The sequence below is a fragment of the Hydractinia symbiolongicarpus genome, chromosome 10 (genome assembly GCF_029227915.1).
Source record: "Hydractinia symbiolongicarpus strain clone_291-10 chromosome 10, HSymV2.1, whole genome shotgun sequence".
In the NCBI taxonomy this organism is placed as follows: Eukaryota; Metazoa; Cnidaria; class Hydrozoa; order Anthoathecata; family Hydractiniidae; genus Hydractinia; species Hydractinia symbiolongicarpus.
Genome location: NC_079884.1, coordinates 14283243 through 14295159, shown reverse-complemented (window position 1 = coordinate 14295159; position 11917 = coordinate 14283243). Strand labels below are relative to the sequence as shown.

At 33.1% G+C, this 11917-nt stretch overlaps 1 protein-coding gene across 1 annotated transcript; it reads left to right on the top strand.

The window, feature by feature from the left end:
• Window positions 1-7909: 7909 nt before the first annotated feature.
• On the top strand, window positions 7910-11060 carry LOC130612730 (uncharacterized transporter YwbF-like). The gene is made up of 2 exons (XM_057434079.1): window positions 7910-8066; window positions 9396-11060. Exons 1-2 carry the CDS (start codon window positions 8028-8030, stop codon window positions 10827-10829), a joined length of 1473 nt encoding a protein of 490 aa, XP_057290062.1. The 5' UTR covers window positions 7910-8027; the 3' UTR covers window positions 10830-11060.
• The last annotated feature ends 857 nt before the right edge of the window (window positions 11061-11917 follow it).

Below are 11917 nucleotides of genomic sequence, written 5' to 3'. Positions count from 1 at the left end.
AGTTAGTCAGTTATACCAATACTATCCTCCTCTCAGAGGAACGTGAAATCCCAGGGTCGATTTTTTCTCAAAAAATGCTCTGAAAGAAAAAAACGACGGTTTTAAAGAATTTCCTACGCATTCGGGCGCGGAAATTCAATAAATTCTCACAGTTCTAGAAAACTATGCAAAATAGCTTGCGAGTTGCTGCCGCAAAATAGACACTAATTTTTATCGGTCAGAAATTTTTTTATCAGCTTTTAATAAAAAATTTGATGTCATGATAAACGACGACTTTCTACACCAGAACTCGAATTTAATAAAGTCAAGAATGTTTATTGCACTTTCGGCAGTAGTCAAATCTCCATCTATTTTTATTCTCGCACGATGAAAAAATATTACTTCTTTAGCAATTTAGTAAAATTTTGAAAGGAATTCTATTGAAAGAGTGCTCAATACGAAAATATTTCTTGAAAAACATTAAAACGATCCCACCGGACTTGACTGAATTACAATTTATTTTATTCGTTCTTTAAAACATTGATATAGTTTTTTTAAAGGAGAGGCGAACTGCGCACGGCACGGCTGCGAAATAAAAGTTTATGATAACTGTGTTGATTTTAAAGACCAGACAGACTGGCATAGTCTGCTCTATGATAAATCAATTTACATGTTTCAGCCATCACAACAAAAAACGTGCTAAAAAAAGAGTAAGAATGTTTTATATTGAAAATATTTGTAGGGTTAAAAAAATTTCACTTTTTCACATAAAGACGGTAAATTTTCACCTAACACTTTGCAGAACGACATTCCACTAGACACAAATCTTTGTGAGTGCTGAATTTTTTATAATTCAGTATATTCACATATTTGCCAAACGGGTGGCTAAATAAAAAAAACAATGGAAAATATTTCTTCCTATTGTGATGGTCACAGGTCAATACGCACAAAATATTGAATCAAAAAAAAGTTAAAGATTAAAATAGCAAAAAATATTAAACAACATGTGAAAAACATTTTTATTATTTTATGCTAATGAATGTACCGAACAAATTTATATTTACTTTGTGAGGAAAGATAAGAAAGTAAAGATTTCATGATAACAAACTTCATCGTTCGAAGCTTGTAGTATTTTGTGGAAAAGGGACTCAAAACATAAAAAAATATTGTTGTTGGCCATGATAGATATTTCTTAAGTTTAGAAAAGTTCAAACGAAGGTTATGAAATACTGTTATTATTATAGTACGTAAAATATTCTTGGTTTCTAAGTGAAAGATCTTATTTTTGATGTTTACTGGTAAGTACAAAACCTACTTATTCTCATCCTGTACAGCCATGCAGATTTTGTAAACACTAGCCGTTAGCCCGTGGAAAATCCACGGGTTCGCCCGTCCTTTTTATACCGCATTGCGTGCTTCTCGCATGCAATGCGGTATAAAAAGGACGGACGGACGGACGGACGGACGGACGGACGGACGGACGGACGGACGGACGGATTATGGTTATGAAATATAGCTTAGTAGATTTTAAACTTTAGAAATCTATAATTTTTTTCTCTCGCCTAAAATTTATTTTCTGGCTGATACAAAAAGTTTTTGTTCGCCTCTCCCTTAAGTGTACCTCTGATGATAGCTCAGCGTGAAACTCGGAGTTATGTACATATTTTGATTTTTTATCTTGTAAATAAATGAATGCAATTTAGTTATATAAATTTTCTTTACAATCAGCGTGTGATCTTGGTATTTGAAAACTTCTTCACAAAGAATATATAGGCATCAGATCTATTCACTGTCGCTAATTGTTCGCCTGGTCGGAAAAATGGTCGTATCTAGGTTTCCCGTCCAGCTTATATTAATAGGAACAGATAGCTTGAGCGCTACATAATCTTTCGATCACCCAGTAAACTAAAACTGTGGAAAGTGGCTGGACACAACAAGATTTGTAATAAAACTTAGTTCCCAGCACTATCCTATGCTTATGATATATTCACTGGACAAAGTCGTGACTGCCCAGGAGGTGTCATAATCGCATATTATTGGTATATGCGTGATGCAGATATATCCAAATTAATTTTCTGACAAAAGAATCTTGCGCGTAGATATTTGCAGGTGTGCATTACAAAATATAAGTGTGAAAGCCTAGGTCGTTTGCTCACACGAAGAATGCGTCCGTTAAATCTTGTACAACCAACACATGGGAAGGCAGTATTTTTACATTTACATTACATACCCGTAATTTTATTTCAGCGTTATCGGCTTGAAGTCATTCGAGATTTTACACTACCTATGTCAACGCATAATGTATGAATGCCAAATTTTTTATACATATTAAACATACAGTCAAACTTGTATAATACTATACTTGTATAAGCTTCTAAACTTCTGTGAGACGGCTTGCCTTTTGGCGTGGGCGTCTTAGATTGTTTTTTCGTTTCAGTCTTCATAACTTGTGAAATACAAGAAACTATTTGAAATTATGCAAGCGCTGTTATCCCCAAGTTATATAAAATGTAATGTAAATATAAATGCTTTACTATGCATTTGTTTTGCGGTGAAAAAAATTCGGAGACATTTGTTTACTGTTTTGAAACAGAAACGGTCTGGTTGTCCTACGCAGGTATTATATTTATCTTGTTTGGGAATAAAAAATAGCTAGTTCCATTAGGCATGTGATTGTCGTATGGAGAAGCAAACTGCCATGAAACACATTGATTGTGCACCACAAATTATATAACGATGAACAGAAACCATAGAAGTAAATTGACCATCTTGATATATAAAAGTTTTAAATCGTAAAAGCAATATGTGAAAGGACTTTTTTTAATTTCGGTAAGCTAATTTTTTTAATTTGAAAAATTACATGTAAGGTTAAGCAAACGCTAATATTGCTGTAAAAGTAAAATAATATCGTTCTTATGGAGGTTACGCAGTACATCCTAACTTCTTGCCAATATAAACGGAGTTTGTTGGTATATGTACCAAAGAATCGGCTCGAAACCTGTAGAGACAATGAATCAATTTTAATACTCATATCTTGAAGATCTCCACCGTCAAAACTACTCTTTGAGATGCACTGCCTACTTGGCCTAAAAAACAGAAGTGCATGCTCATTTCTTTCCAGTGAGAAAAATAATAATATGTACGGGCGTCCTATTTTCTAAATTAAGAAAAAATATTTCTTGTCAGTCTGTTTGATGTAAGGTGTCTTTCGTAGATGACAAAAATTCTTTGATTGTTGACATTGTTAACGCAGCTGTCGTAAAGTTCGACATTAGAATTTGGTAAGTTTGGAGGACGCTTTATCGAGGAGTTACCCTTAAGAAATAGAAAATACAGTAGACAATCAAAGAGCAATTAAAGTAAATTGCCCGTGACATGCGCGTAGTAAGCTCATCTCATTGGCTTATTTCAAACCATGGTCCGTGATTAGCCAATCAAAAGTGTAAACAAAATTTTTTATAAACATTGAATAAAAATACTGAAAATAAAACAATTCTTTAGATTCTTTCTACTTTTCTTGTGACAGAAACACAGAGTTAAGGTATTACTATATACGGCATCTTCGCGAAACGTACTTTAGGGAAAACTAAAATCGCAATTTAAATAAAATCCATTTAAGAAATAAAAATTGGAACAGTTGTTATTTCTGAACATCTTAAGGTAACTCGGAATCGTCCTTTGCATTTATTATGCGAGTTGTAAAGTACTAAACCTTTACAACTTGTACAGTTTCTGTATTCTATAAATATGATCATCAAATTCTAATTATTTCTTTATTACAGTGCAGTTTTCAACTAAAATAGTGTGAAAACCATTTTCTTATTCAAGCATGTATGCACTTCTTTGGGACACACAAGAGTGAAATAATATATTTAAAAAAGTATATGTTGGTATGAAATGATTTTCTTGCCGACCTTATGGCATCAGCAAATAATAGTTACACATTAACTAACATTCTGAATTTGAGAATTTATTGTAACTGTATTTTAAAAGAACTTTCTTCCAGTTATTTAAATCACGAGAATTTCCAATGTATTTTTAGCATGCGTAACTTTGTCAAAATTGGTATTTTGTCAAAAACGGTTTATCGGAGAAAATAGTTACATTCAAGAATTTAAGAACCATCTTAATAATGGAATATTTTTTTTAGCTAAATTTCATTAAAACTGTCTAAAAAGTTATCATAGGGATCAAGATTTAAGTTAAAGATCTTTTTAAATAAAAACCCCGCGGCTTTCGGAAATCATCGTCACAGAAATGGCAATAAAGACTAAACGGTTTGAAATTATTTTTTTAATTTTCGTACGTTTAGCGGCAAGATAATATATTACAGCTGTTAGGTGCTAAAAAGAAAACAAATATACACATTGAACTGTGTCCATTCCTTCCATTACATGACCTGACATGAATAGTGTTAGCTATATATCAAAAGAATAAAAAGCAAAGTAAAATGTGGGTGGATTTTTATGAAATTTTGTTCAAAAACAAATGATAGAGCCTATTGCTAATGTGTCCATATAACGAAGCACGGCAATCTGCTTTTATCCCTTAATCGCGCCCCTTCCGTAACTTTTACCTCGAGTTTCATAAAGGTAGTCAACTTTAGTTACCAACTGAAGTTTGACTTGCATTTGATACACACAAAGCCGAGTCTAACAATTGTTTTGACACCCTTTTTATATAGAAATAAAAGCGTACCTGTTTTGGATTAAAATCAGGACAGAAAAGTTATACCGAACATTGCAGCGTCCGCTTTCGACTGTCATTTAAAAATCTGAAGTATTTTTAAGACTTTAAAAGTAGAAGTAGTCAGATAAATCAACCATGTTGATGTAAAAAACAATTTTACTTTTTAAGCAAGACAAAAATAAATTTATACTGCTTTGTAAGTTTGACCACAACCGTGAACTTTTAGACAAAAATGCATTGCTACGTCTGTGTATTAGCGTACTATGACTCCCTGGAAAATCTGCCTCTTTTTATACATAATACACTAGTGTCAAGTGACTCCCTGGGATTCAAGATTTAGTAGCAAATAATAAAAACCCAGTGCAAAATATCTCCCCTACCCCCTCCCCAATTGCTTCCAAAATTAAAAGTAGATTCATTACACAATAACGGAACTGGTGGATATAATTACGGAACATTAGCTTTTGCAATTTAACAACTTCTTCAGGAAGAGCTTAGAAGGACCCAACACAACTTCCAGCTCTAGGATTTTATCTGTTCAAGCAGGTCCAGTACTAGCTCAGTGTTTAGTATATCTTAAAAATCTGAACCTTGAGATGTATATAAATGATTGTGACTTTTCGTGTACTCTGCTGACTCAGCAGAAAATTCCAGTTAAGAATGTATAATAAATAAGAAAATATATTGATTTAACGAGCTACAATTTTCATTGCATCCTGATTTTCTATCTGCTTCGTCTTTAAAATGCACTTTGGTTTTGTTAAAATGGTGTGCGGGTATTATTTTTGTTCAATCATATATCTCTAGCAACATGCTTTTGTTTCTTGTAAAAATATTTTTTGGGTCGCATCCTCTGTTTCATTCAACGCCGTTAAAAGAAAAATATTCAGAATAAAAGTATTTCCGCACACCTTTTATAGCTGTATTAGCCAGATATATGTGTTTTTCCTATAAACAATATCCTTATAAAAATAGCAAATAAAGACACGTAAAGCACTAAGGCACTTAGGTGCGCACAGCATTATAGAAATATTGACAAACAAAGGCATGTAATTTGACAGTTTTGTCGGAATCGATACCATTTGGTAGTTTTGATAAAACATATGGAATCTTTTTGGTACAAAACTCACCAATTTAAATGGTTACCCTATACAATAATAATCGCTAATGTTAAAAAAATCACAAAGAATCACCTTAAGAAATTGCTTTATTTTGTCATGCATTTCTATTGGGTAAAAGTTTTACGCCGTTTTCTTGCACAATATTTCTTTCCAGTAAATTAGCTGCAAAGTCTGTTGTGTGAAACTGCTCTTTTGCTAAACAATTTTTTAATGTCATTTAGAAATCAAGTTTTAAACAACAAGTTAAATCGCTTTATACTGATTCCTCTCATCGATAAATTTATATCTATTTAGACAATAAACAAACGTCTGTTATGTTTAGAATTTCTACCGATAACTAATGTTAATAGAACATCCACTTTGACCTTTCATTTTAATAATGCCATGTATTTAAAATCTATGTCACTTATTTTTTAATGTCTTTTAAACTTTACAGCGGGCACACGACGTCTATTCAACGCTTCTTCGACGTTAAATACTGGTCGCGACGTCGCAACACTAAATCTAACGTCTTTTCAACGTTGGGTTCGCAATGTCGATTCGACCTATGTTAATCCAATGTCTTTTCAACGTTGGTTTGCAACGTCAATCCACCTGAAGTTATACCAACTTTGATACAACGTCAAATAAAAGGCGTTGGTTTATAAAATATGTTTATTTAACATCGCGTCTGGAAAGATAATTTTAGAGCGATCGTCTTATCGACGTTTGTAACTCCAACAACTAAGTAAGATTGTTTATTTATTTTATTTCATCTCAGCTTGTTTGCAAAGTTAGATTTCAAATAGACAATCATAGATGTGTTATTCAAAAACTGTCCAACAAAATAACAATGCATACTCGATTTTATTGTTAAGATCGTCATAATTAGGAATTAAAAGCATACTACTGACTATAACTATTCCATTCTTTACGCACCAAAGCTGTCTTATTAACAACAACTCGCATTTGACTTATTTTTGACTCTTCTCTAATATCTGCCTAATTTTTCAACCATTAGGGATATTATGTCGACGTAATGTTTTTATTATATAATCACTCTTTTTACTTTCATTTTTTTATAAAAATATTAACGTTTGTTTTTGCAACTTTGCACACTTATAAAATGAAACATAGTTTTATAACAGAGCGTACGTTCGATTTATTTCTTCGAATAGTTGTCAGGGGGTTGAGTCCTTGTCTTTCATGCGAAAAAAATAGTTCAACTTATACTTTGAATGTTTAACATCTAAAACACAATCACTATTATTAATTTGTAGTTCACTATACAATAATAACTCTTTATTTACTTCGTGCTCACATATTTACACTCCTACTTTGTCGCGTGTAATAAACCCCATAGGCATTGGCGGGAAACTTTTGTAAGAATTGTGAATTTCGTCTTTCTTCATAAAGCACAAAGGGCGACAGACAATCCGCTGACGTAAGTTTTCTGTCCAGTATTTACTAACTCGTAAACTTTGTTTTTATTTTACTCAAATCTAAATAAGATTGTTCAGTATGCTATAAACTACTTTCATCAATATGTGATAAGAATTTATATTATTGTTCTTACCCGTTAATTAATATCTAAGTTTACTTCGCGTATTGTCACCAAAAAAAAGCTTGTTATAATATTGAAAAGGGGTTATTGGTTTTTTAAAAAAAAAAATCAAGGTCGGTTTATATTAACGTAAGTGAGCTGAGCAACAGCTGTGTAACAGTCGCCGTTACGATTGCATAACAACAGTTGCACTATTTACAAAGTTTAATTAAAACCAACTTCCATCGGTTATGATAAACGACCTTTAACGCTTATGTTGGGAATTTTAAGAATTTTAGCATACATAGAACAGGGTTTTTTTAGTGTCTTCCTAGCTATGAGTTCTTTTTCTGACGCAGTCTGTGTCTTTGTGCTTTTGCGTGAGAAAATATTAACCCAAACTTTTACTATTGCTTCTCAAATGTATCAATGTTGGTCAACAATAATGTTGATAAGCATTGACGCAGTTATATTGTGTGATGATGATTGATTGGTGTCAAATTGCCTTTGAAGGTGGAACAATTTATTTAAGCAATATTATTTTAAATAATAATACAAATAAACAAATCTCTTCTTTGTCTAAATCGAGTTTAAGGATTTTTTTATGCAGTGTTGTTATTCTAGTTAGTATTGCAATGTGTGTTTGAAGTTGTTGCTTTTTTACAATGTGAAGAAAGCAGTAAAATCCACAGATCGAAAAGTATTTACGTAAAAGCATGACAGAATCTGGAAAAACCGAATTACATGATAGAGATGTAAGATGATGACAATTTGGTGTTTCTTCCCCATTTATATGCCATTATAAGCAATTATTGCTACTTTCTTGGGTTTTGTGTGGTTACAAAGTCTTTTTCTGTACAATCCAAGCCATACAATGGGGTTCGTCTAACTATCAAACATACATTTGATATTTTCGAGCGGCATTTAAGCGCTGGCCGGTGGATTGCCTGCCATGTTAGCTGCACTTTCTATGCACTGCGGAACAATCCACCCTCGTAGCGTAGAAAAGTGCATTAATTAGGGAAAAATAACAATGCTGACAACAGCAAAGATAACACATTTTAAATGTGTTGATTTAAGCGAATTATCCAAGACTCCGCCTGCCACATAATTGATTGTGGGGAAAAACATCCAAATTTATTTTTTTGTCTACAAATATTTCAAACAAGGTTGTGGTATACAACGTATTTATATTGGCTAGTTTATGCGTTTTGCCGGGTTGAAGAATAAGTCTCAATATTATAGTGAATTATGTTTATATTAAGATAAACTGTTTACGTTATAAACAAAAATGCACGCAAATCCTACCCCAAATAAAAAGATTTACATGGATATTTTATGTTTGCGCACCTTCCGTTTACGTCAGAAAACAATTACTGCCTTTGCGATGGAACCAGTTAATGAATATTGTGAAAGGTACCAATTACAAAAAATGTAGTTGCTGCTGGCCAGAAAATAATTCTGAGCGTTTCTTATTGCGCTTGTTTATTATGCCGCCAAATAGCTTTTTTTAATGTAATTTCTTGCATGTTGGTACTGTTCCGGTTCACCCTTTCACCTTGTCGTAACAACTATAATTTCGTCCCGCTTAGTGTAAAAATGATGGTATCTTCTGTGCTTAAGTTGGAGTTCAAAATAAAAAATTGGAATCCCCTTCATAAGAGTCTCTGTTGTTTATACTATTACCATTATTACAACTTGCAGCAGGATAACCCCTTTAGTTTCCCTAAATATGTTATCAATAAATGTCGTACAAAGAAGGTTTTAGTGTGTTTGAAATTCCAATTTGAACTACAGCAATGGTGCAAGTACAACAATCACTTAACTAGACAACCGCCTAAGATCCTATTCCTAACGTGAACGCTAACCAGAAAAGCTATAAGTGACTTTATCATGGTCGTACCCATGAGCACTAAAGCAGAAACCCCAAAATTAATTATATAATTTGAAATTTGTATTTATTATCCTCTTTCTTTTGCTCTGTATTATCCTGCATCCATAAGCAGTTTTATTCTTTTATGCATAGATAGGAAGCAATTATGATGTATAAGTTTGTGGTAACCACTTCGAATGCTTGCTTATAGGACAGCTTATCAATGATGGATTCTACGAAAAACAGTAGAAACAACAGGTGTTTGAAAATTCAGCTGATTTCTGCAAAGATTGCGTACTTTTTTACATACTGCTTTCTTGGTTCGTACAAACCATATATTGTCGTCTTCCTGACATCAATTGGTTTATCAGCAAGCAAGGCTGGACTGATCTTTGGTATCTGTCAGTTAGCTTCGTTTCTTTTTTCACCAGTTTGGGGGGTTTTAATTGATCGAACTGGAAAGAAAATATTGTTTACATTCGTAATGTTATTTGGCATCTTTGCGACGTTGTTTTCGGCTCCTTGGATAGCTGCAAAATATAAATGTGACCAAAGCATCACTGGATATGTCAGTTTTAATCATTCGAGTAACTCCAATATATCAGCTTCCTCAAAAGCTTGTTTATACAAAGATGGTTCTAGAACTTTGTTTTACACTATGTTGGTTGTGTTCACAGTATGTTCGATGTGTGACCAACCGTTTTTTGCATTTTTTGATTCCGTAGTGACAAGAATTGTTAGTCTCTATAAAGATGAAGTTACGTTTGGGCAACAAAGAACATTTGGTTCCATTGGTTATGCAGCAGCTGCTTTCGTGTCCGGCCTTGTCGCTGATAATTTTAAACATCCAATATTATCCCCATACAGTGCGGTATTTTTTGTGCTTTTACCATTCCTAATTGTATCCATCCCATTTGTTGTAAGTCTGGTGAGAAAAGCAACATTTAGAAATGAAGGTGAAAAAAAGGAAAATAAGCAAACCACGATGCTTATGAAGCTAGCATTTAAAACATGTTGCAAATTGGATAATTTTGTATTTCTCTTAACTGTATTTGTCAAGGGAGCCATGAGTGGGTTGATGAATAGTTTTTTGTTTGTCTTTATGGAGAAGGAGATGCATTCTAACAAGTCTGTAATGGCCTTATCAGTCGTTGTGGCTTGTATAAGCGAAGCAGCTATTTTCTCATTTGCATCTCTGATTATCACTAAGCTTAAGGGGCCAATTCAATGTCTTATCATCGGTTTGTTTTCTATTTGTATCCGTTTTATCATCTTCTCGTTTGTGCGCAATCCATGGTTAATTTTACCATGTCAACTCTCACATGCGTTAGATTTTGCTTTATTTTGGGGAGCGTCTGTTGAACAAACAAAAAGAATAAGCCCCAAGGACATTTTGGCAACGATGTTTGGCATTCTATACAGTCTTCATTTTGCTCTGGCGTCCTTGATAAGTAGTATCGCCGGTGGAGTCATTTACGACGCCTTTGGTGGACGTATGTTATTCCGTGGTGCTGGTATCGTCGGTTGTGTATGGTGCGCTATGGTGATCTTCTATAACTACATATGGAAATGTACTCCTCCACTTAACGCAAGAAACAACGACTCAACAATCAACGAAATGTTAAATAAAAGTAGTGATTTATAATATATTATCTATATTTCAAAGATATATCCACAAGATGGTTTAAATGCACCGTAGTGTAATTGACTTCCATACTGCTATTTGATTTGTTTGTTGCACTTGTGTATTTTTTGGTCGTCTTTTCACTTTTCTTATTACTGTAATTTACTTTTTATTTTCCGACGCACAAATAGGAAAAAAAATAAATACAAATATTTAAAGGTTAACAAAACCAGCCATTTCGGCAAGAAGTTCTACGGCGTATTTTCCTTAGTTCTCCCATTATGCAGAAAAAGTGCTTGCTTTTTTAATAACTACATATATTGAGTTCCAGTTTGTAAAAAATTCAATAAAAACAAATATAATTGATTTACTTCAGGGTTTTTTTAATAAAATTTAGCCTGTTGGAACAAAGGCAAAGACAAATCTAGCCTCATAAGATCTCAGATCCGCACAGATAACAAATGGCCGCTGTAGCTTGGTAGTGGCAAAACCAGCAAAAAAAATGGGTTACTGTAAAGGAAAAAACTCACTTGATGAGTAGTCTCAGAAAAACCGTTATAATTTATCAATACTTTTTTTGTTTTTTTGTTTTTTCGTTTCTGAATGCTTGATGAATGACTTTTTTGATGGCGTTATTTTTGTGAGATGGTAATTTTCCAAAAAGAAAATATAATGAAATAAACACACACCAATTTTTTTCACCGTACATTTTAAAATGGCTTCTTTTTCCGAACGCGTAATCGCAGACTTCTCGTTTTCGCACCATTATATTCAGCATAAATAAAATTCAAAAAGGTTCCCGGTTTTTTTTTCTAATAACGTCGTTATGAAATTATTTGTAATTATATATAATTATTCAAAAAATGCATATTTTTTTCTTTCTGTCGTCATAATTCGCTTATCAGTAATTTATTCAAAAAAATCCGGGAACCTTTTGTGCATAATTTATTCAGCTTTTCAATACCGAAAATTTCAATGAGCCAATAGGAAGCTTTCGGAAAAAGAGATCACAAACGAAAGGCATGTATGCGAAAATTTACTAACGAGATATTTGTTTTTAAAGATTTTCGTAGGTGTTATGGAAATGTGTGAACTGAGTATGCAGAAAG

Bases quoted from the DNA above. Each gene is read 5' to 3' on its own strand.
- LOC130612730 (XM_057434079.1), top strand. From the start codon at position 8,028: ATGACAGAATCTGGAAAAACCGAATTACATGATAGAGAT. The intron at 8,067-9,395 runs GTAAGATGATGA...GCTTGCTTATAG, and splicing joins CCGAATTACATGATAGAGAT to GACAGCTTATCAATGATGGA.